The following is a 26,754-nucleotide window of genomic DNA, read 5'->3' on the forward strand; positions in this document are numbered from 1 at the left end:
AATGTTTCTCTCAAGTTCAGTAGTTTTCCTGGAATATATTTTAGTATTGGCTGCTCTAAATTGACATTCAGAGTATGCTCTTTTAATATATATTATTTAATTTTAACTACAATGAGATATCACCTCACACCAGTCAGAATGGCCATCATCAAGAAATCTAGAAACAATAAATGCTGGAGAGGGTGTGGAGAAAAGGGAACCCTCTTGCACTGCTGGTGGGAATGTAAATTGATAGAGCCACTATGGAGAACAGTACGGAGGTTCCTTAAAAAACTAAAAATAGAACTACCATATGACCCAGCGATCCCACTACTAGGCATATACCCTGAGAAAACCATAATTCAAAAAGAGACATGTACCAAAATGTTCATTGCAGCTCTATTCACAATAGCCCGGAGATGGAAACAACCTAAGTGTCCATCATCGGATGAATGGATAAAGAAGATGTGGCACATATATACAATGGAATATTACTCAGCCATAAAAAGAAACGAAACTGAGCTATTTGTAATGAGGTGGATGGACCTAGAGTCTGTCATACAGAGTGAAGTAAGTCAGAAAGAGAAAGACAAATACCATATGCTAACACATATATATGGAATTTAAGAAAAAAAAATGTCATGAAGAACCTAGGGGTAAAACAGGAATAAAGACACAGACCTACTTGAGAATGGACTTGAGGATATGGGGAGGGGGAAGGGTAAGCTGTGACAAAACGAAAGAGAGGCATGGACATATATACACTACCAAACGTAAAATAGATAGCTAGTGGGAAGCAGCCACATAGCACAGGGAGATCAGCTCGGTGCTTTGTGACCGCCTGGAGGGGTGGGATAGGGAGGGTGGGAGGGAGGGAGACGCAAGAGGGAAGGGATGGGGGAACAGATGTATATGTATGACTGATTCACTTTGTTATAAAGCAGAAACTAATAAAAAATATATATATATATTTTATATTATTTAATTTTAATTTTAGAAAATACCAACATTTGCTTTCTTTTATTTCACTTTCTTTTCCAAGGTCTCTTCCTATTCGTATATTGGATCATCCTTGTCTTTCTTCAATTTGTCACTTACTATTGAATCTCTTTATATCTCTACTTCCTTAGGATTTTAAATGTTTTCCTTAATTTTACCTTCTATTTTTCTTAGAGAATTATTCATTGTGTTTATTCATCTTCTGTTTCTTCTAGTTTAATCTTCATTTCTGTAGTGATTTATTCTTTTATCTCCACTTATATTTGTAGTTCTTACACCTAATTTGTGAATTTTCTCATTTTTATGTTGTCCTTTCATGCCTTGTATCATTTTCTTAAAGTGTCTTAGTTTGCTTTGAAATAGAAGATTACCATTTTGATTTGTTTTGAAAGCATTTGTTTCTGATATGCTTTCATTTTCTGTAAGCTTGCTATTTTGCTCCTTTTGAAAATAACTCTTATGGAATATGATTTTCATAGTTTTCTCTTGCTTATTATCATGTATTTGTCTCTTGAACTTTTAGAAGGAGGTGTAATTCAAGGTTGCTTTTCTAACTTAACAGAGCTCCTTTCTTTTTACATTTTTGGCATGAGCATGTTTGTGTTTAGTGTTTAAAAATACGGTAGCTTGTTTACTGAATATTATTGGCTCTTTTTCACTTCTGCATGTTTGTCTGAACCTCTCTTTTCTTTGTCTCCATTGTCCTTGATCTGATCGATTTAAAAAAATTTTTAATTTTATATTGTACTGTAGTTAATTTACAGTATTGTGTACAGCAAAGTGATTCAGTTATACATATAAATATATCTGTTCTTTTTCAATTTTTTTCCCCATTTAGGTTATTACAGAATGTTGAGCAGAGCTCCCTGTGCTATACAATAGGTCCTTGTTGGTTATCTATTTTCAAAACAGTAGTGTGGGGCTTCCCTGGTGGCGCAGTGGTTGAGAGTCCGCCTGCTGATGCAGGGGACACGGGTTCATGCCCTGGTCCGGGAAGATCCCACATGCCGTGGAGCGGCTAGGCCCGTGAGCCATGGCCCCTGAGCCTGTGCATCCGGAGCCTGTGCTCCACAACGGGAGAGGCCACAACAGTGAGAGGCCCGCGTACCGCAAAAATAAATAAATAAATTAAAAATATATAGTAGTGTGTATATGGCAACCCCAAGATTTTGATTCTGTCTTCAGCAGTGTCTTTTCAGTATAAAGTTCTGTCCCGGTAAGAATTCTGATGCATTGCCTTGAAAGTTCCAAGGGGCAAGACTGTGCTTGCCTCTCCTGACCTTACATAGACCCTTGTACTACCTGCTGTTGGGATGGAGCAGGCCCTCCTTATTTCAGCTGCTGTTCTCACATGCATCTACCATGCTTTCTCATGAGGACTTGCTGGCCGCTGAGGGCCCTTCTGCTCTGAGGTCCAACAGGTACCCCATGCCTTCACTCTGTTTTCCTGCACAGAGACTTATACCTAGAGGCCTTCTAGATCTTGTTGTTTATTTTTAGTCACTTGTATTTTGACGTTCCGGGACTACCTTGTCATTTAGTTTTGTTAGAAGTGTTGTCTTTGGTTTTTTTTTTTTTGTTTGGCTTTTGAGTTCTGTGTTTATTTGGGGATTTAGAGAAAATTTAAAACTGTACCACTGTTGCCAACATCTTCTCAGAATCCTCATTTTATTTTGTGTGCATGTATTTTTTCATTCATCAGCAGATGTTTATTGAATGGACTATAGCAGGCCCTCTTACAGACACTGGGGGTAGAGCTGTGAATAAAACAGAGTTCCTGGCCTCAAGAAGCATACATTACAACGATAGAAGACAGGGATTAAACATGAACCCCCATAAATAAGTAAGAAAAAGTCAGGTATAAATAAATGCCATGAAAAAGATAAAATAAGATAATATGCATCCATCCCCCAGTCTATTTGAATATGTATGTATATATGAATAATATAATTACAATATTATAATTATATGTTATATATACATACATAAATATGTGTATATACATCATATATATATATATATATATATATATATATATAAACTTTGAAAAGTACTTTCCAACCAAAGCATGTTTCCATATATTGTATTCTTTTATCCTGACTTTTACCTCATGAAGAGACAGACAGGGCAGATTTTCTTTCATACATAACAGGGGAGAAATTTCAGACTCAATAATTATGTGACATCTCGAACATTTAAAGCCAGGACTTAAACCAGCATCTTTTGAATGCAGATCTGCTCCTCTTTAATTCAGTATTCTGTGTTTTTTTCAGGATGTCACACAAAAACACCATGCTGGGCACTGGGGATGATACCTTTTTAGACCAAAGAATGAACGATCCAGTAGAGATAGTGAGATATTTGCTTTGTGGTGTTAAGTGTGTGGGGAGAGACCTAAATGAAGTTGTACAGCAGAGAGGGAAGCATGAGATCCTTTGGTGGTGGGCTGACTTGGGGAAGCCTTGATGAGGGACATGGTAGCTGAGTGACCCTTGTATGTAGAGAGACTGGGGAAATTCTAGGTGGAAGGAGCCATATGAACAAGGACATGCAGGAATATACTCAGGGTGGTTGTAGGGTGGGGGGTTTATTCCTCCATTCAAGCTGCCATGTTCCGGGCACTCTGCTGGGGCAGAGACAGGAAGATGGACAAGATAGGGGCTTCCTCTTCTGGGGAGTCTGCTGCTCTCCAACCTGATACAGAAATGGGAGCAAAAGCACTGGATCCTCACTCACCTGCAGCATCTGACAACGGCAGGCGGCCAGGCTATGAAGAGCAGAGACATTGAGAACTGGGAGTTCAGGCCATCTCCTGGCAGGTTCCTTTGTGTTCCTGACCTTGAAAAAATCAGTTTGCCTGGGGCACATTATGTGTGAAAAGCAGTGGAAAAGTGTGTTGAGAGTTACGTGGTAGCAGGCTTTAAATGTCATGATAAGGAATTTACTTTTAGGTAGTAAAGGGCCCTTGAAAGCTTTTGATGCAACAACTGACCTAAGATGCCAGTGCCATATCATGGAGATGGCACTGCCTTGAATTCAGTGAGTCAAGGATTCAAAAATCAGTTCCCCCACGTTCTAAACATATGACACATTGGAGAATTTATGTAAACACTCTGGTTTCACTTTCCTGATCTGTGAAAATGGGAATTCATTTATTTATTTATTCACTGAGTCCTTCACTCATTTATTCATTCATTTTTTAGTTCAACTAGTATTTAACAATTACTCATTATGATCTAGGACTATGCCATCCAACCCGGTAGCCACTGGCCCATGGAGCCACTGGACACCTGAAGTACGGGTAACCTGAATTGAGATGTGCTGTAAATGTAAACACCAGATTTCAAAGTCTTGGTAGGAGAATAAGAATATAAAATGGCTCCTTAATAATTTTTACGTGGAATATATGTGGAAAGGAAACTAGTTTGAATATATTGGGCTCAATAAAGTATGTATTTAAAAATTCATTTCACAGATTCTTTTAATTCTTTTAATATGACTATTAAAATGTTTAAAGTGGCCATATTTGTGGCTTGTCTTACAGACTCTAGGCCAGTGCTGCTGCTCTGGATACTGGGCACACAGGATTGAATAATTTAGTGGTAGGGGACAGGTAAGAAATAAGTTGATTTAAATAGCTAAACCGTATAATTTTAGAATGTGAAGTAAGTTCTATGAAGAGTATAAAAGAGAAGCATGCAGTGGAGAAGGACTCAGGCTTGAATGGTGGGAGTGATCAGAGAAAAGACTCTACAAGTGGATTGAGAGACAGAGAGAAACAGTTTGGGGGTGTAATTGGCGGACAAGTTGACAGGATGTGCTGATGGCTTGTGTTCGGGGGATGAGGGAAAAGGGAAGACAGAGATATATCCTAAGCCTGTTTTAGAGTTATTATGAAAACTAAGTGTGGGAAAATACATAAGGGCCTCCTATCGCTCAGAAAAGGCAGCTGTGTGGGTACGTGGGGGCTGGGAGTTTGGATGGTAAAGGTGAATAGGGCTGTCTGAAGGAGGGCCTGCCTGGCATGGGTGGCATTCAAATTTTAAGGCCACCTCAGCTCTGCTCAGTCTTCAAGTGGTGTCTCAGACAGGACATACAGCTTTTCCTTTGGAAGGTTCTAGATTTTCAGAGCTTTTAGCCCTTGGTCTCCCCCTCTTCCCTCCTGCCTCTCCCACTGCCTTTGTTCTCTGTGGCACATCTATTCAATGGTGACAGTTTTGTTTGCCCCTTCTCTTTGTTAGTGGGGCTTATCTGACTTATGTGCTTGTCCTGTCTCAGGGACTCTGGCTAATTTCTCCCTTTGGGGATCTCATAAGTACTGTTACCATCTGTTTAAATATTTCTTCAGTGACTGCAGAAACAAACCAGTGCCTTCCAAACACCAAAGGCACACAGACAATTCTGCATCTCTCCCGGGGAGACATCTTCTTTCTCTCTTTCCTTTAGTGTCAAAAGGACCACTTTCCCCAATCCTATAGAAATGGAGGGATGGTTTCCATCCAAAGGACGGGTTGTGTATCTCTCTAGTCAACACTGGGACACGAGGCTCATGCCAGCTTTCTTGCAGACACTGTAGCTTCCTCTTGGGATATCTGGTCACCATCCACTTTCCTGGCCAGCAGGATACATCCTTGTTGTGTGGGCAAACTCCCATGATAACATACCATTGCCACTATGTCCATTTCAGTATTGAGTATGAACTCCATGCCCACTGACCTTTTCCTGAGACACAGCAATAATGCTGGGAAGAGAGCAGGGGAGAGATGATTTTATGCGGAAAACAGATGTACATGACCAAGTTAGAACTGGTTCATGGATGGCCACTTCACATCATTCATTCAGCAACTATTTATTCCATGTTTATTGAGTCTCTTCTATGTAATTAGACCCACAGCAGGCTCTGGAGATGGGGCGGGTGGGGAGGGAGGATCACTCCTATAGTTCTTGCCTTAAAGATGGTTTTGGAGAGATGATCCTAATAAAACAATGGACATGGGGCTTCCCTGGTGGCGCAGTGGTTGAGAGTCCGCCTGCCGATGCAGGGGACACGGGTTCATGCCCTGGTCCGGGAAGATCCCACATGCCGCGGAGCGGCTGGGCCCGTGAGCCAAGGCCGCTGAGCCTGCGCATCTGGAGCCTGTGCTCCGCAACGGGAGAAGCCACAACAGTGAGAGGCCCGCGTACCACAAAAAAAAAAAGAAAGAAAAAAAATGCAGATGAAACAATTAAAGAAATATACCTAATCAAAACTTAAGGCACAGATATTCAGGACGGGGAGAGGTCAGCCATGAAGAAGTAGCTGAAGTTCACAGGAGTCCCTGGAGAAAATGGACCGGCATCTGGGTGTGATTTGAATAGCCTGGGAGGAGAGAGGACAGCGTGACCTAAGTGGAGGGGGACAGGATGCATGAGAGAGAACAGTGGGAGAAAGATTGCTCAGGGCCCTGCTGTCAGTCAGGAAGCATCTTCTAGGTCTTTTGGTCCCAATAAAGTAGGAGAGAAGGAGAAAGAACATTCTTTCCTTCTGCCTCTTTTCAAAGTTAAATACAGATGATAAGCAACGACATGCATAACTCTGGAAATAGTTGCATTTATTGGACATTTCCTCTTACTGCATGGTATGTGCTGGGAGACAGTTATTTCTGGCTCTAGCAGGGGGTGTCAGGTTGCTCTTGCCTTTAGGTGTAGGTTAATAGCAGCTGCAGTTAGAGTTCCATGGTAGCCACGAAATGTCTTTAGCTAAAATGGACACCAGTGATCAGAATTCCAAGGACTTTCAGCTAGTTCTGAGACATATACTACAAGGCAGACCACACGAACAAAATATTTTTCATTTTTCCCTTTCTCGGTGGATTTGCCTCCAAGCAGAAGATGCCCAGAAAAGAAAAGTTATGCTTCAAATGTAGTATTCCTTTGGGCTTTTGGAATACTTAAATGCATCTCTTAGGCTTTTTTTCCTTTAACAGTTTTATTGAGATATAATTCAGATATTTTACAATTCACCTATTTAAAGTGTACAATTCAAGGGTTTTTAGTGCATTCACAGAGTTGTGGAACTATTACCATAGTAAACCATAGAATATTATCCTCACCAGAAAGAAACCTTGTACCCATTAGGAGTTGCTCCCATTTCCCCTCACTCTCTCTCCCCTTTTCCTACTGTGTGGCAATCACTAAGCTACTTTCTGTCTTTATAGATTTTCCTATTCTGAAAATTTCATACAAATGGAATCATACAATATACGGTCTTTTGTGACTGCCTTCTTTGACTTAGCGTAGTGTTTTCAAGGTTCATCTGGGCCATAGCATGTATCAGTACTTTATTCTTTTTATTTCTGATAATGGGCCATTGTATGGATTATGGCATATTTTATTTACCAGTTCTTCAGGTGATGGGCATGTGGGTTATTTCCACTTCTGGGCTATTATGAAGTATACTGTTATGAATATTTATGTACATGTTTTTATGTGGACATATATTTTTATTTCTCTTGAATGAAATATACATTTAATTCTTATTTTTCATGTAGTTATGTTCTGTAAAGTTACCAGCTCTGAGTTAGCAAATGCTGAGCCATTGCTTCTAGGGGAAATACAGGGTTAAGTTCCTGCAAGCCGCTGGTCCCAAGACTTTTGTCAATCTATCAATACATAACCTCGTTTTATGTGTTTCTCTTTAAAGATGCCTTATTTAATATACATTTCTTACAAATAATTGATTATACATAGTTCTTTTTTATGATAAAATTAGCTGAGGGACGTTTAATATTTTCCTGACTCTGGGTAATGTGGTACATTTCATTGACTTTTAGCCTCACAACAATGCTGTCCATTATGCTTTTTTATCGGCTGTTATCTTGTGAATCCACACATGTAGCCACTTTTCCAGATTTTCCACACCTTCATCATGCACTGCAGATACGACTTTAGCACTTTCTGGATAACATAAGGATCAGTGAATTTTCTCTTCCTTATTCCAGATGTAAAGTATTGTTTATGGATTAACACCAAACTCAAACAGCCAACATCACTATGAGTCACTCCTGAATGAAGCTGATCTAACACGTGTATTTTCTCTGTGGTTGAGAACACTGTCCAGCCCTTCAACGTTACTCTTGGGGATCATTAGAAGCGGTGAAATCACCAAGTAAAAGCACAAAGATGCAAAAAAAAATGTGGAACTGAATGGGCCATAAAAAGAACACTTGTTTACAGCATGAGAGGTGAAACAAGAAGGCAGCGTTGCCTTGTTCAAGCTCAGCTGGGAACGTGTGCGTCAGGTGACTCATTTTTTGCCACTGTGCACGAGTCTGCGAATTACCACAATAGCACCACAAGTGTGGATTTGGGGATTACAAATAAATATTTGCAAGTAGGTAAATTTTCAAATGCAGGTTCCCCCCACTATCTGAAAATAGAGCGTTCCTATGAAACCTTTCGTAAACTGAAATGGTGTAAAGCGAAGAAGCGATTACCTTAGGACAGACCTTGCTAACGGAGGCACAGATGCTCACAGGGTGTGCAAAGCTATGGCAGCTTGATGTTGAGTTGCTGTGTAGTTCCTGGGGAGGGAGCTTGTGATGCTCCTCTGGCTGCTGCGGCTGTGTGCTGCCCCTGTTAACAGCTCAGTGCAAAACAAAAGCTCAATGCTGTTTTCACTTTTCTCCCCAAAAGTCAAAATCCTCTTGGGATTTCTTTCAGTTAGTGAAACAGGTACTAATTGGAGATCTTCCTGTGAAAGCGAATTTCCGAAAAGCGGGGGATACCTGTACGTGCCTGTAAATGAGGAGGACTGATTGTATCTAGAACCGGAATTGCTGGGTTGTACGGTAGCTCCACGTTTCAACTTTTGAGGAGCTGCCAGATGGTTTTCCAATGAGGGGCGGTGACATTTTACACTCTCCGCAGCAGTATATGAGGGTTCCTAATTCTCCACATCCTTGCTCGTGCCTTTTATTACCTATCTTTTAAACTCTAGCCAGCCTAGTGGTAATGAAGTGGTATCCCATGGTGGTTTATTTGCATTTTCCTGATAGTGACTCAAGCATCTTTTCATGTTCTTATTGGCCATTTGTATATCTTCTTTGTAAAATTGTCTATTTGCCCAATTTTTTTTTTTTTGAGGTACGCGGGCCTCTCACTGTTGTGGCCTCTCCCGCTGCGGAGCACAGGCCCCGGACGTGCAGGCTCAGTGGCCATGGCTCACGGGCCCAGCTGCTCCGCGGCATGTGGGATCTTCCCGGACCAGGGCACGAACCCGTGTCCCCTGCATCGGCAGGCGGGCCCCCAACCACTGCGCCACCAGGGAAGCCCGCCCAATTTTTTCCTTTCAGTTTTATTATGAGATAATTGGCATACAGAACCGTATAAGGTTAAGGAGTACAGCATAATGATTTGACTTACATACTTACATGCATCATGAAATGATGACCACAGTAAGTTTAATGAACATCATCCATTTCATATAGATACAAAATCAAAGAAATAGAACAGATATTTCTTGTGATGAGAACTCAGGATTTACTCTTCTAATCACTTTCATTATACCATACACTGGTGTTAATTATATTAATCATGTTGTACCTTACACCCATAGTACTTATTTAGCTTATCACTGGAAGTTTGTACCTTTTGACCTCCTTTGTCACCATACAAAGATATCACATTATTATTAATTTTCCCCCACTACACATTTTATCCCCTGACCATTTATTTTGTAACTGGACGTTTGTACCCCTTAATTTCTTTCATCTATTTCACTCATCCCCCTACCTCCCTCCCCTCTGGCAACCACCTGTTTGTTCTCTGTACTTATGACTCTGTTTCTATTTTGTTATATTTGTTCACTTGTTTTGTTTTTGTTCATTTGTCTTATTTCTTTGATTCAACATATAAGTAAAATCATACTGTATTTGTCTTCGTCTGACTTATTTCATATAGCATACCTTCTAGGTCTATCCATGTTGTCACGAATGGCAAAATTTCATTCTTTTTATGACCAACATTCCATTATGTGTGTGTGTGTGTGTGTGTGTACATATATATATATATATATATATATATATATATATATGTATTATGTCTTCTTTATCTATCCATTCATCTGTTGATGGGTACTTAGGTTTCTTCCATATCTTGGCTATTGTAAATAATGCTGCAATGAACATAGGGGTGCATGTATTTTTTCAAATTAGTGCTTTTGTTTTCTTTGGAAACCCAGAAATGGAATTGCTGGATCATATGGTAGTTGTATTTTTAATTTTTTGAGGAACTTCAGTACTGTTTTTCATAGTGGCTGCACCAATTTACACTCCCAACAACAGTGCACAAGTTTCCCTTTTCTCTACTTTCTTGTGAACACTTGTTATTTATTTTCTTTTTGAAAGTAGCCATTCTGACAGGTGTGAGGTGATATCTCCTTGTGGTTTTGATTTGTATTTCTCTGATGATTAGTGATGCTGAGCAGCTTTTCATCTGTTTGTTGGCCATCTGTACGTCTTCTTTGGGAAAAAATGTCTCTTCAACTCCTGTGCTCATTTTTTAATCAGTTTTATTTTTTAATTGTGAGTTGTACGAATTCTTTATATATTTTGGATATTAACCTCTTATCAGATATATGATTTGCAAACATCTTCTCCCACTTGGTAGGTTGTCTTTTTGTTTTGTTGATAGTTTTCTCTGCTGTGCAGAAGTATTTTGCTTGATATAGTCCCATTTGGTTATTTTTGTTTTTTGTTTCCCTTGCCTGAGAATACATATCTAAAAAGAGATTGCTCAGACTGATGTTAAAAAGTGTACTGCCTAGGTCTTTTCCTAGGAGTCACTACAGATTCGTTACATATGCTGTTTGCCTGATATATCTTTTAATTTTTTTATTTTATTTTTTAAAACTATGCTCATTTTATTTTATTTTTTGGCCACGCCCTGTGGCATGCGGGATCTTAGTTCCCTGACCAGGGATTGAACCCACGCCCCCCTGCAGTGGAATCATGGTGTCTTAACCACTGGACCACCAGGGAAGTCCCGTCTTTTCATTCTTGTCGTTTCACCCATTTGTATCACTGAATCCAAAGTGTGTGTCCTCCAGACAGCATGTAGATTGGTCACGTTTTCTATTTATCCAGTCTTATCATCTCTCTTTAGATTAGACTGTATAATACTGCCACAGTTTAGTGTTATTGTTGCTATAGTTGGATTTATGTTTACCATTTTAGTTTTTATTTCTGTATGAATTATGTCTTTTTTATTCCCTTATTTCTCCTATACCACTTTCTTTTGCATTAAGAGAATATTTTGTACTATACCACTTTAATTCCTTTAGTGATTTTTCACTGTATTATTCGAAATTATTTATTTAGTGGTTGCTCTAGTGCTTACACATACATCCCAACTTATCAGAATCTACTTAAGATTTATACTGACTTAATTTTAGCCTAATATAGAAATATTACTCTTGTATAGCAGTCTTCTCTCTTTCCATTTTTTGTGCTATTATTTTATATATATATATATATATATATATATATATATATATTACATCTATGCATGTCACAAACCCAATGATATATTGCTATAATTACTATTTTATGTAATTTTATATCCTTAAGGAAGCTGAGAAATTAAAGGAGAACAGTATATATTTTAGTGCTTGTTGTATTAACCTTCTTATTCACTCTTTATGGTTCTTAACATTAGTTCCTGTGGATTTGAGTTACAACCTGGTGTCATTTCCTTACTGTATTACAGGTTTGCTCCCACCTACCTCCTTTGTGCTATTATTGTCAAGCACATTATATTTCTATATATTATTGGCCCAACTATACAAATATATACATGTGACTCTATATACTTTTTAAATTAGTTAAGAGAAGAAAGAAGACGTGCATTTATGTTGTCTTTTATAATTACATAGTTACCTTTACTGGTGCTCTTTGTTTATTGGTTCTTTTTATGAGATTCAACTTATTGTCTGATGTCATTTGCTTTCAGCCTCAAGAACTTCCTTTAGTATTTCTTATAGTGTGGATCTGCTAGGAAAAAATTCTCTCACTTGTAAAAAATCTATGAATACCTTTATTTAACCTTAAATTTTGAAAAAAAAAGTTTTGCTGGATATAAGATTCTTGGTTGATGGATTTTTTTTCTTTCAGCCTTTTGAGTATGTCATCCCACTGTCTTCTGACCTTCATTGCTTCTGATGAGAAGTCAACTGTTTATCTTATTTTGGTTCTCTTGTCTGTGATGACCTGTGTTTCTTTGCTGCTTCAAAAATTTCCCCTTGTCTTTGGTTTTCAGTGTTTTTACTATGAAGTATTTGGATGTAGATCATTTTGCGCTTATTCTACTTGAGTTTTGTTGAATGTCTTGGATGTGTAGATGAATGTTTTTCTTCAGATTTGGTACGTTTTCAGTCATTATTTTTTTGAATATGTTTTCCTGCTCCTTTCTCTTTCTTTTCTTCTTCTGGTATTACAATTTTAGGCATATGTTGTTGTGCTTAATGGTGTTCCACATTTCTCTGAGTCTCTGTTCAATTTTCTTCATTCTTTTTTTTCTCTCTTTTCTGAATTGCACAATCTCTATCTTGGTCTATCTTCAAGTTCACTGATTCTTTCTTCTGCAAGCTCAAAACTACTGATGAGCCCCTCCAGTGAATTTTTAATTTCAATTACTGCACTTTTTAACTCCAGAATATCCATTTTATTCTTTTTCATTATTTCTATTTCTTTATTGATATTCTCTACTTAGTAGCATATTGGCATCATACATTCCATTATTTAAGCATGATTTCCTTTAATTCTTTGAACACGTTTGTAATCATTTTAAGTCTTTGATGTTGCTTTGAAGTCTTGCCAGATAAACCTAACATCTGGGCCCTCTTTTTTTTTTTTTTCTTTCTCTGTATGGGTCACACTTTTCTGGGTTTTTTTTTAATGTTTTTTAATTTTGTTGTTGAAAACTTGATATTTTAGGTAATATATTGTAGCAATTCTGGAAACTTATTCCCCCACCCTCTTGGGTTTGTTTTTGTTCTTGATTGCTTATTTATTTGTCCATTGTCTTTGCTAGATTATTTTAATTATATCTCTTCCTCCCCCATGATATGCAGCCACAAATGTCATTGCTCAGAGGAACAGCCTTAGGAAAGTGCACAGTCATTGTGGGGTGACAGTGTTTTTGCAGGACTCTATTTGACTGTCTCTTTCCCTGATCTTCTCTGTTAAGCTGTCTGCCTCTGCTAGAATCATACCTAGCTCTTAGGCTCTGCTAATTGCTGGACGACTGCTCTTCTGTTTTTGCCAGTGTGCAGTATAAATTCTGATCCGATTAAATTCACTCCTTTTTGTAGCATTAGTTTTTGAGGCAAGTCTTTGAAGTTTTTTTTGTTTTTTTTTTTTTGTGGTACACAGGCCTCTCACTGTTGTGGCCTCTCCCGTTGTGGAGCACAGGCTCCGGACGCGCAGGCTCAGCGGCCATGGCTCACAGGCCCAGCTGCTCCGCGACATGTGGGATCCTCCCGGACCGGGGCATGAGCCCGAGTCCCCTGCATCGGCAGGTGGACTCTCAACCACTGCGCCACCAGGGAAGCCCAAGTCTTTGAAGTTTGTTCTCACTCCGGGAAGGCTCGCCTTAGCTGGTTCTTTCTGATAAACTAGCTGGGCTGTGGTTTAGCTTATTGGTCTGATGGAGCTATCAGTTTTCTCTTAATTGCTTAACACCAAAACCTCCATTGTTTTTGAGAGCATCCTTTAGCATAAACCTTCCCACACTATTTCAAACACAGTCAGTTCCTCTGGGGAGAGTTTAGGAGCTCTCTGTTCTTACAGCCCCCCTCTTACCCCTCTGTTCTTATGGAAAAATCTCTGAGCCACTGCTTTTCTCAGAGTGACAGCTCTGCTTTATTATCTGGGCAGAGATGGCAGCCTCTGGTCTTCTTAGCTTGTTTTCCCTGGCACAGAACCTCTGTCCTCCAAGCAAACTGGGGCATGGCCAATCATAGTTCCAATATTCTTGGCCTGCTATGCCAGGGAAAGAGCTTCTGTCCTATGAATAAGAGTGAGGAAGAGAGTACTTGATCTCTGTCTGGGCTACATTGCCAGGAATTTAGTTTCTACAGCTTGGAGCTAAAGAGGATGTGTTGGTGATCTGTTCTTCCTGATATCTCTTAATGGGGAGCTGATGGGAGAGGGAACACTAATTTCTTGACCATACACAGCAGAGTGGACTATTTTTTATGTTGAACTGGGGGGTCAGTAGGGAGGGAGAGGTGGTCTCTGAAGTGCCGTAGACTCTCACTCTTCTTACTGAGAGTTAGTATATTTTCTTAAATAGATATATATTTTTTAAGCTGGTGTTTGCTCTTAGGATAATTTTCAGAGACTTCAAAGGTTTTTTTTTTTTAAAAAAGAATTTTCACTGGTTATGGTTATTTTGCCAGGGAACAAATTCACAGGATTCCTCACTCTGATATTCTGAAATAAAAGTCTCTCTCTCAGGCTTTTTACACTCACTTAAAGTAAAGGAGAATGAAGACAGTTATTTGAATTAAGTAAAAAAAGAAAAAAAGTACAAAAAAAGAAAACAGAATTTTGGGACTAGATTTCTGGCCTAGTCAGCCAGCGTTTTTTCACCTAGATGGAATTCCTCTGAAACGTTCTTAACTTTGCAGAATGCTTTGATGAGGCAGCCTTAGGACCCTCCACAAACTTCTTTTTCTTTCAGCCATGTGGACACTGCATTGAAAAAGTCCCACTGAATGTTTACCTCCAGTTTGAAACCCATATTTTAAGACAATCTTGGATTCCCCTTAATTTACTTCATAGTTTGGGGCCATTCTCAATTCTTTAAGCCAGAAACCTTAAATGTGTTCACTGAGGTCAGTTCATCAACTTTTATGGAATTTCTCCCCTGAGCCATAGAAGAGCAGGGCTCTGGGGGGCAGTAGGAGACTCCAGGAACAATGCTATGATCTGTAGTTGCAAGGAGCTATGAATTTAGGATGTAGATAGCCAGGAACACACAATTAAATTCCAGCAGTTTCCGGGCTTCCCTGGTGGCGCAGTGGTTGAGGGTCCGCCTGCCAATGCAGGGGACACGGGTTTGTGCCCCGGTCTGGGAGGATCCCACGTGCCGCGGAGCGGCTGGGCCCGTGGGCCATGGCCGCTGAGCCTGCGTGTCTGGAGCCTGTGCTCCGCAGTGGGAGAGGCCACAGTGGTGAGAAGCCTGCGAACTGCAAAAAAAAAAAAAAAAAAAAAAAAAAAAAATTCTGGCAGTTTCCAGGCCCTTGGTTAATATTGAGATTCTTTCTGGGTAGTTGCATCTCCACCAGGCTCATTAGAGGAATCAGAGATGGTGGCATCATGTGAGTTACACTGACCTCTTCAGTAAAATATCCTATAAAAGGTGTCCTATGGGCCTCAAAATCTGCCTAACTTCTCAGGGCATCCCAGCCCCTCTCTTGTCAGACAGCTAAACTTTCTTCGACCCTCTTCTGCAATGATGGCATAATTACATCCCATGATATATTTTTGCATAACAATTGGTTCTCTGCTTCTATTATTCTTTGACTCTTCTATATCAGGGGTCCACGGTACCCGTCCATGGCCTGTTAGAAATGGTGCCGCACAGCAGGAGGTGAGCGGCGGTTGAGCCAGCGACGCTCCATCTGTATTTACAGCTGCTCCCCATCACTCGCATTACTGCCTGAGCTCCGCCTCCTGTCAGATCAGCGGTGGCATCAGATTCTCTTAGGAGCGCAAACCCTACTGGGAACTGCGCATGCGAGGGATCTAGGTTGCGTGCTCCTTATGAGAATCTAATGCCTGATGATCTCAGGTGGAGCCGAGGTGGTGATGCTAGTGCTGGGGAGTGGCTGAAAATACAGATTATCATTAGCAGAGAGGTTTGACTGCAGAGACCATGATAAATCAATTGCCTGCAGACTCATACCAAAACCCTGTCAGTGAGTGGTAAGTGAAAACAAGCTCAGGGCTCCCACTGATTCTACATTCTGGGGAGTTGTATAATTATTTCATTATATACTACAATGTAATAATAATGGAAACAAACTGCACAATAAATGCAATGCCCTTGAACCATCCCACAACCATCCCCACCCCACAACCCCGGTCCATGGAAAAATTGTCTTCCATGAAACCGGTCCTTGGTGCCAAAAAGGTTGGGGACCACTGTTCTATATAGTGATGTGAATGAGATTGCCCAGCAGAGCAGAAATCTAGGAATATATATTAAAACCATGATGAAACAAACATAAATTTTCGGAAAATGTTGCCCTAGTTGAACCCTCAAGTTAGTTTATAAATTGTTCAAAATTCTGGTTCTTTTTCTGGCAAGTTTCCTGTTAGTCTGAGAGATTTGGGCTGCCCATAGACCTCCTTGCATTACCTGTCTCCTCTTTTGACTTTTTATGGCATGCAATTTACTAACCTCACAAACCAACCCTCAACTCCTCCATTCATTCAGTAAATATCTGTAGGTCCCACTGTGTGGCAAGCATTGTGCTAAAAGCTGGGGCCTCAGTATCCATTTCCTTGACCTTAGCAATGTCCTTCTTCCTCACAAGGGGAACAAATATGAAAACAAATATCATGACTCAGTGCTCTATTATAAGAGAAGTATGTACAGGACACACAGAGGGCCCTAAGATCAGTGCCCACTTCTGCAGGGCAGTAGAGGGAGACAGAAGAAGCTTCATCTCAAGAAGTGATGGTTAACCTGGGCCATGAAAACAGGTTCTGGAAAGAGATTAGACAAGAAATGATGAGGAAGGACATTCCAGGCACAAGAAAGGCTTGAAGATGAAAAGCCACAGAAATAGGCTCATTTACATTGCTAGTCTTTTTACCTTACAATTGGGAGAGCGTGGGTCCAATAGGAGACTATATTATATGTCTTTGATTACAATATGTTCCTTTCATTCTATACCTGCCTTCTCCAATTCTCCTGGCCCCAACCTCCTTAATAACAAGGAGGAGGGTTATATTCATCTAACACAGCATCTCACACATTTAGGAGGTCCTTAAAAATGTGTTGGGTGAATGAATACCATAAACCCACTGGTCATTATCCAGTTTAAGGGCTGTCCGTTGCCCCGGAAACTAGTTCTGAATACACTTCATATAATGACAGCAGGCACTTTCCATAGAAATGTCTCCACCTTAGAACTCCAGGGAGAGAGGGGCAGGCTGGGCCGGCAGTTTTGCTAGAAAGAGGCAGGAGGGATGCACATGATCTAAATAGGTGTAGGTTGTGAGTTATGCTTTGGCTTATGACCTTCTGCCTAATTTTAAGAAAAAAATTAGGTGCTTTGACCCATATTATGCATAAGTAGGTGAAAACAGGTAATTCAAGCAACCACTTTCACCTTGACAACCTTCCTTTCTCCCCACCGCCCCCCGCCAAATGTAGGACAGATATCCTCTCACACAGAGTGGGAAAGTGCCAGTGTGTGTCTCTCAGTCCTCCCGAGCTGTCTGCTCCTCATTTATCGGGCTCAAAGCCTTCAGTAACTCCCTGATTTGTATTTCCCGGTATTCCTAGCTCTACCCCATACATAGATCTGGGGCATCTCCTGGGCTTGGCTGGTGAGGTCGATGCAGGGAAGCCAACTCTTCTCCTATTTCCTGCCTGGTCCAGTCAGCTCCACAGTAGACCAGACAAAGGGGTACAAGTATTTATGACTTCATTTTGGCTTTTAATTTTTTTAATTTTTTTAAATTAAAAAAATTTTTTTTTGGCTGTGCCACAAGGCATACAGAATCTTAGTTCCCCGACCAGGGATTGAACCCGCACCCCCTGCAGTAGAATCTCAGAGCCTTAACCACTGGACCGCCAGGGAATTCCCTTTTCGGTTTTTTATTGAGGAGAAAACCTTGGCTTGAAACCCTCAGCAAGGGTACACTCGGTGAGTCCAGCCTCGATGTCTACCCAGACGTCCTGCCCTGAGGTTTGTGCCTCTCTAGGAGACCCCTTTCGGGAAGCCCCTCCCCTCTCCATAGAATCCACCTCCTTTCACCGACCCCCACTCCAGCCCCTAGCAGTACATTTCTTTCAATCTCACTCATTAGCTGTGGTAAGGGGGCTGGGGAGATGCTAAGATTTAAATGCTAAGGTCAAGAGAATAAATGGCTGTAGGTGGGACTCCAAATCTCAGATACTCTTATGGCGTCTCTCCCTTTCCCTGATCCTCGAGCTGCAGGCCAGCCTCCTGGTGCATTCACACACACACACACACACACACACACACACAACCACACACACAACCCCCCCCCACACACACACACCCCGCTCCTCCCAAGATTGACTGCCAATTGTCAGCCATATTACCAACGACTGCCTTAAGAAGGAAGGAGTTAGTTTTCCAACTGCCACATAATTTGCAATGCAACACTCTCCAGCAGTCTGGACATCTTATCATTATGCAGAAAATACAGAATTCCCTTTCTCAGTCCCATCCCCACCCTCATCCTCGTCCCCATGCTATTTTATTTAAAAAAATTTTTTAATGGAGTATAGTTGCTTTACAATGTTGTGTTAGTTTCTACTGTACAGTAAAGTGAATCAGCTATACGTATACATATATGCCCTCTTTTTTGGATTTCCTTCCCATTTAGGTCACCACAGAGCACTGAGTAGAGTTCCCTGTGCTATACAGTACGTTCTTGTTAGTTACCTATTTTATACATAGTATCAATAGTGTATATATGTCAATCCCTATCTCCCAATTCATCCCACCCCGCCTTCCCCCCTTGGTAGCCATACGTTTGTTCTCTACGTCTGTGTCTCTATTTCTGCTTTGCAAATAAGATCATCTCTACCATTTTTCTAAGTTCCACACGTATGCGTTAATATACGATATTTGTTTTTCTCTTTCTGACTTACTTCACTCTGTGTGACAGTCTCTAGGTCCATCCATGTCTCTACAAATGACCCAATTTCATTCCTTTTTATTTTAAATTGCACTCTTTGGGCCTGCCGGGAATAGGAGAAGGGGCTGTTGTGGGGCAAGATACTCAGCCAAGGCTGCTGTTTTAATAAAGAGATGCTTTGCTACTGCCGTTCCATTAAGGAATAGATTAACTCCTTATCTGAGTGCCTTCTTTACCCTCAATTTCTAACTAGGCAGGAGGGGATCCCATGGATTAATCTTCCCCTCACAGAATATAGGTAATTGATGATCTGTGAGCACAATAGCCAGGTCACATGGTCTGACAAAGGATTTATTTTCTCCAAATCATTATTCATTTTTGTGAAGTCTTACAAAGGAATAAATATCAAGCTGGATTTAAGTATTTTGTGCAGCAGTTAATGAATCCCCTGTCCTGAAGAAAAGGAAAATGACACAAACTCTCTTGGAAAATTCAGCCAGCATGGTCACCATAGCTTTATGATATAGACTCAAGTTACTTATGAAAAATATTCAATTCCTTAAAGGAATCTTTAAAAAAATCTTGAACATGGGACCACGTATCCTAGTGAGACCAAAGTGGGTCAAAGGCAGAGCTGAATGCCAAATGATAATTTTTGCTAAATAATTCAGGCCATGTGAACTCTGATATTCTACTTAACTTTGATGCATATAACGGAGGAAGTGAGAGACCCCTTTCCTCCCAGTGCCGGATCCAACGTGTTGACACCTGTTGTGGGCCTTGGTTTTCTGCGGGTAGTTCATATCCGCCCCTTTGTCCTGTGTTCCCAGTGCCTGGCAGTAGTGGTCCCTATTAAATATAGGTTGAAGTTAGTAACTGAGAAAGTTTTGATGATGTTATCATGGAGAAGAAAAAAGAGATTGCAGAGCAAAGACAATACAGACATTTCAAGAAGAAAGTCTATGGTAGGTTTCACATGCAACAGAACGGAACAGGACAAAAACATCAGAGGCCTTGGGGCTCTCTCTAATGTTCTTTTCATCTCTCTCCCTCACAGGGAAGTGATGCCGACATGGTGGATAAAAACAAGTGCTGCACCCTCTGTAACATGTCCTTCACCTCCGCGGTGGTGGCTGACTCCCATTATCAAGGCAAAATCCATGCCAAAAGGTTAAAACTGTTGCTAGGAGAGAAAACCCCATTAACGACCACAGGTAGGTGTCTGAACAGTGATGGCGGGGAGACACTGAAATCCAGTGCCCGTCCCGTTCATCAGGCTCCCTCTTCATGGGTGGCTGCCAGGATGAGAGTGGCTGAGAGGAAAACCTAAAGGGATGAGCAGGTAGCCCAGCAGAACCTGTGCTGTCTGTCATAAGACTGTTAAATCCAAGTGCTGGTTCTCTCAACCTGGCCCCTTCAGATTCGTAATTCGGCAATTTGCATCTTCTGGATGGCTCTTTCCATCCTGCAAGATGTTGTCTGTCATATTTGTCGTATATTATGTAAGATAATCTATCTATTATGTAAGGAACACTGTCCTTTCTAGTTTTGGTCTGTAATCAGTAGGGGTGATGGATAGTGTATTGTATACATATTGCTTCCCTGCTTACTCCTGGAGAATGTTTTTGTCTTCATGGGGATACGGAGGAGGAAAATTGGAGTCTTTAAAAACACTCTCATGTGCTGACACCCGAGGCGCACCCACCCCCTCCCCCCAGATGACATTTCAGTCATCTTTGTAGGGAATCTTGTGATTCAAGCCTATTAACTTTCACAATAAAAAGCTTAAACATTGGGCTTCCCTGATGGCGCAGTGGTTGAGAGTCCACCTGCCAATGCAGGGGACACGGGTTCGTGCCCCAGTCCGGGAGGATCCCACATGCCGCAGAGCAGCTGGGCCTGTGAGCCATGGCTGCTGAGCCTGCGCGTCTGGAGCCTGTGCTCCTCAACGGGAGAGGCCACAGCAGTGAGAGGCCCACGTACCCACCCCCAAAAAAAGCTTAAACATTGATAACAGATCATTTGACCCTCTAGTTCTTCAGAAGTAACCAAAAAAAATTCTTCAGAAGTCTATTAAGTCATAGAACAAAATTACTACTGTTATCATTTAATCAAGATAGATTATTTGGACAAGATTTACATTGTGGCACAGATGTTACTAGACTAGGTGATGATCCCAAGAAGTTGAGGGTATATTTCATGATGTTGACTTTTTCAGTGCAATTACAAGGTAGCAGTGCATTGTATCTGGCTGCCTAATGCATCATGCATAAATCGTGGGTGTAATTATTTTTTCAATGGTATTTTTGAAATTGAAGAGAGTCTAAAACAATACTTGGCTTTTATCCTCACTGGTGTTTTTCTTAAGAAAATAATCTGCTTTTACCTGGAGACGAGCAAGGAATCTTTTCACTGGGTTTTTCTACTTAGTTGAACTAAAGACTTGTTTTTGTCAAGGTGGCTATGACATTCAGACATAGGATGGCGTTGCAAAACACATTGAATTTGGAGACAACCTCAGCTTGATTTAGGCACATTCTGTGTGTTGATATTTGATAAGCAGGCATTTGGTCGAAACTCTTGATTTTTGCCCTCTAAAAGTTTGGATACTCACCTTGTAACCTACTCCCCCTCAAATCTCTTAAAATAGACACCTCACAGAAACAACCAGTGGAAAGTTTTTACCTGTTCTCCATGAATGTGTAACTAACCCATTTATTCTCTCTGCCTAAGCTTAGTATTGCTGTTAAAATTAATTTTGGAGGTGGTGATGGACGAGAAGAGGCTATATCTTTGTTTATCACATTAATTAGCAAATGGGAGTTATTATTTCTGTAAAAAAAATCACCACCAGGCCAAAAAAAAAAATAGTTCTTTGTGAATTTCAATACATCCTTAAGATAACCAAGCATCAGTTTGTTTTTCTGAGTTATCCTGAGCTGTTAGTTGCCATCAATATATTCCAAAGGAAAAGAATCTAAAATACTTGAACTGCAGTGTTTCCTTAATGACTTAGTCTTGGTGTCCACGGAGCTGGGCCAGTCCTCACTGTGACAGGCATCCAGTTGCTGGGTGGGTGAGGAGGGAATGGGGGTGGGCAGGAGGAAGGTAGCACTAACAGCTCGTGGCTTGGGCTATGGAAACAGATGCTGGTTGTCTTTTCCCAGCATCTCCCTTTCTGTACCTTAATCTCTCATTCATTCTCCTCCAAAGCTGCTTTGAGCAGAAAGGATCTTAGAACATGGTAACTTCAGACAGGACTGGAGAGCCTGGGAAGCTACATTGGTCCCTGGGCTGGCATTGTTGTCAAGCCAGCTGCCCGCAGGGAGCAAAGGAAGCAATGTGTCCTCCTACAGGGAGGTGAGTCATTAGGTCCAAGTGTAAGCAGAGGGTAGGCATTATGTCCTGAGGCACAGGACAGGGGTGGAGGGCCTGATAGGAGGGTGGAATCCAGCAATGGACATTCTGGGTGCCGAGATCATGCTGAGACTCAAGCAGGGTACCAGCATCAAGAAAAGTCAGGCATGTGGTAGCGGGGTGCTGGCTGCAGTCCTGGGGCTCTAGGGAAAGAAAAGGCTGTTCAGAGCATGGCAGGGCACCGTCATTTTAGACCAGAGTGCTGGGCTGGAAACCAAGTATACGACACATCAGGAACCCGGTTGGCCAGACCTAGGATAGAGGTTGAGGCTTGGTCTCCAGCAAAATGCAGTTACTGCAAATGCAGGATAAGGACCAAGAGGATACCCAGGCCACGGGCTTCCTGAGCCCCCGAGTGCAGCCCTTTCTGCTCCTTGAGTGGAGTCGGGATTGCCTGCCATCCGCCCATGCTGCCTGCAGCCGAACCCAGCAGTGGTGCCCGAAGGTTCACCGTCCTCTGCCCATCTAGGAACTGCTCTGCCTAATCAACCAGATTGGCTTAACATTACTTCTAGCATGAAAACAAAAGGAATAAACAGAACATAAAAATCATAAACAACTGAATTCAGAAGGAATCTCCCTGCTCAGGTGTGCTGCTGAAGCCTCCCCTCCGTGAATAATAGGCCCTTGAACGGTGGCGATTTCTGGATAGGAATAATTGAAGCACAACTCATTGCTTCTCCGAGCTTCTCCATCTGATGAGGGTGAGCAGTTGGTATCTGGGAATCATTACCTTTCCTCCTACTCAAGATGTGCTTTGATCAAGCATCAGCTGGGGATCCTGCTGAATTACATGGTTTAGGTTTGGGTTGCCTTTCCAGATGGACGTGTATTTACTAGAATTTCTGAAATGCTTGGCAGGGCCACTAGAACACAACCCAGTTCCGGATCTCGTTTGTTAGTGTGTTGTGGAATCTCTGCTCCAGTTCACGCTTTTCTAGATCCTTCTGTAAGATGAGAGCGTGATGAGGACTCGGGACCCACCACGTTCTCCAAGCCTTGGCAGACTTCAGCGTGGAGGTCTTGCCCAGATCGGAGGCTAGATTGAGGCTGCCGTGGTCGTGTCACTGCCACACTGTGGGACGCGTTTCGAGCTGACTCACAGGACAGAGGCCAGAATGGTGAAGGGCATGGAAATCCTCTCACTGGAGGGAGAGGAAAGGGAGCGGGGTTGTTTAGCACGGAAAAGAGATTACTCACAAGGCTGTCATGGGACAGAGTCATGTTGTGTGTGTGTTACTGAGTCCAAGTTCGCTCTGCTGGCCACACGACAGGCCAATAAGTCGGAGACAAGGTGTTGAGGCAGGGGATACGACTATTCGGAAAGCCGCCAGACCGAGATTATGGCAGACTAAAGTCTCAAGATAACCATCTTATCGGGGTTTGGATGCCAGTTTATTTTATAGCACAGAGAAAGGGAGGAGATGAGGAAGTAACGTAGAAAGGCTGTAAGTTATGCAAATATCCCCTGGAATGGCCAGCCTCCGGGAGGGGATGTGTTAATTTCTTCTTTCTTGCAACCATCTACAGGTGGAACAGGGTCCAGAGATTCCCTGAACAAACGCACTTCTGTTTAACATTCAGGCAAAGGGGCAGGGTTCCCCAAGGCAGGCAATTATGTATAGACAGTACCCTTTTCATGGACAAAAGCAGCGGAAAGCAAAGGTTAAGGTAAAAGAAACAGATCCAGCAGGTAATCCAGTTTGGCTCTTCTCTGTTTGTCTGTGTGTGTGTGCATATGTGTGTGTGCACACATGCATGTGTGTGCCTGGCTGCAACAGATTCAACCAATGAGTAGGTAGGCATTAGGGGATTAGATCTGAGCTCGAGATAAGGAAGGCTTTATTAATGTTCAGAGACACTTAAAGGTGAGCTGTGTATCTGGGGGCTGCTTTTGAAGCAGAGGCTGGCTGACCACTTGGCAGGGCATTTCCTGAGGGCCTGCCACCATCATGACATTAGCCCAGAGGACATTTAATGGCCCTAGATTACATGGTTAGCCTAGATGACATTTAAAGACCTTCCAACACTGAGATTCTCAGCGGATGCCACCTACAGGCTTGACCCACTGACAAAATATGGCAGAAAAAGTCCTAACCTGGGAGTCAGGAGACAGGAAGTGAGGCCCTGGCTCCGTCTTGTAGCATCTCCTTTAGTAGCTCCACGTACTTTTCAACCTCAGTTTTCCCATCAGTCGTCTATTTCTTATACTGGATGCATTTACCTCACTGGCCCTTTTACAGAGCAAATGTTAGATTGAAAAGTACTTTGAAAAGTAGAAGGTCTTGTGTTCTTCCCAGGTGAGGCTTTGGTGAGTTGATGGGGGGTAGTGGGCAGCCTGACCCCTTTCGTCTATCAGAGCCTCTGACGTCCGGATTATGATTAACATGGGTTATTCAAACTCTGCCTTGGGAGGAACACAAGGGTGCCCGGGACTGGGTCTCCTTGGAGACGGACCTTTCTGGGATGAGTTCTGTGAACCAAGGCAGGGCCTGGCTCAGGAGAGGGGGGCAGCGCTGGTGCTGGTGGGCCGGGGGAGCAGGGACTGTGAACTCACGGGCAGGGGGTGGCCACGGAGCCGAGGACACAAACAGGCTCTGGCGTTTAGGAAACCTGTCAGGAGGAGAGAGACACAGCCACCAACCCGAGGGCAGAACTCTGCATCTGGGACGGAGAACTGGCAAGCAAATAGAGGAGACCGTAAATCTTTTGCAAGACAAGAACTCGGGCTTCCCTGGTGGCGCAGTGGTTAAGAATCTGCCTGCCAATGCAGGGGACACGGGTTTGAGCCCTGGTCCGGGAACATCCCACATTGCCACGGAGCAGCTAAGCCCGTGCACCACAACTACTGAGCCTGCGCTCTAGAGCCCGCAAGCCACAACTACTGAGCCCGCGAGCCACAACTACTGAGCCCGCGAGCCACAACTCCTGAAGCCCGTGCACCTGGAGCCCGTGCTCTACAACAGGAGAAGCCACCGCAGTGAGAAGCCCGCGCACCGCAACGAAGAGTGGCCCCCGCTCGCTGCAACTAGAGAAAGCCCGTGCGCAGCAACAAAGACCCAACACAGCCAAAAATAAATAAATAAATTTATATTTTAAAAAAAGACAAGAACTCAACATCTCTGAAGGATCAAATAAGGAACCAGACACCAGAATGAAGGCCCAGAAGAGAGTGCCAATCTCAGGTATATGGAAGGAGCTGTGCGATCAGAGTGGAAACACAAAGAGCTAGAAGATTGATGTAAACCTGCTCGCAGGAGGCAGGGATTCGCCCTGGAGGCCCCTCACAGGAGCCAAGTCTGTAGGTGAAGGGGAGCACTTCCCACAGAGCAGGGGAGGATGAGGAACCAGCTGGATGGCTCCATTCTGGGCTCCTGTGCCGTAAGCTGGGCTGGATTTTCCCCGTGGCTGCCTGGGTGCCCTGTAGGGGTATATGTTCAATGGCTGCAGGTCTGCCATTGGTGGTGCCCCAAGTGCACTGTTAGTGCCTGGAGGAGACCAAATAGTGTATCCAAATGTGCCCACTTCCTAATCCCCGGAACCTGTGAATATGTGTTACAGGGCAAGGGGCAACTGAGGTGGCCTATGGAATTCAGTTTTCTGACCTCCAGAATGGTGATATAGTAAACCTGTGCTGCTTTACACCACAATTTTGTGGTACTTTGTGACAGCAACCAGAGGACACTAACACACCCGGGCTAAGTAAGTACTTGGCCAGACAGGGCACTCCTTTATGTATATTGTACTTATGTCACCTTGGGGAGCCTCAAGTTCAGCATAGGGAACACTGACGTGACTGTTTTCAGAGACTTGCCTGGGGGAAGGAGTATATCTTTGTATCAGGGCCTTACCCCCAAGTATAACTTATTACTTCGCTGTGCAAAACCACTGCTGACTTTGTCCTGTGGTATTAAGCAGGTCAGTCAGACCCCACCCTTTACTGGCTGAGGACTTCACCTGCCCGGACTGCCCTTTCCCAATCTGTACAATGGGTCTAATGCTGTTACTTATATCAAAGGCTTTCCACAGTGATTATAGGATCTGATTAATAAATGCAAAGTGCTAATCACAGGGCCATGTAGAGCTCAGGAGGTGTTTTGCTCTGTTTGCTTAGGAAATGAAGCTGTTTTTATTTACCCTGCTCTGAACTCCGGGCCATATAATTTTGCTCTTGAACTACTTTATTGTCTTGTCATCCAAGGCTGCTTCCCTTGGGTGAATCTACTTTACCAAGAGCACCTCCTGGAGGGAACAGGGCTCCACACTTGTTCTCCTGCATCCTTCCCGGGCACAAGCTTGCGTGTCTTCCATGTCCTTGAAACAGAGAGTGACAGCCCGTGTCACCTGGCGTTCTGTTCCTGCCTGAGGACAAGTACGAGTGCAGGTGTAGGGGTCAGGGTACAGGTCACAGGAACCTGGGGAGAAGATGAATCAAAACAGCCAGGGAGGGCTTCCCTGGTGGTGCAGTGAT

General features: G+C 42.6%; 1 protein-coding gene across 1 annotated transcript in view; it reads left to right on the forward strand.

Annotated features, from left to right (window-relative positions):
* Nucleotides 1-26,754, forward strand: part of ZMAT4 (zinc finger matrin-type 4) — a gene marked incomplete at both ends in the record, with an annotated part of 212,228 nt that overhangs the window by 96,542 nt on the left and 88,932 nt on the right. Inside the window, one exon of the mRNA XM_081221023.1 lies at nt 19,924-20,080. Within this exon, the coding sequence (XP_081077149.1) occupies nt 19,924-20,080 (157 nt within the window). The remainder of the gene's footprint in view (nt 1-19,923; nt 20,081-26,754) is intronic.

Source organism: Mesoplodon bidens (assembly GCF_964165515.1).
Source record: "Mesoplodon bidens genome assembly, chromosome: 20".
Lineage (NCBI taxonomy): Eukaryota > Metazoa > Chordata > Mammalia > Artiodactyla > Ziphiidae > Mesoplodon > Mesoplodon bidens.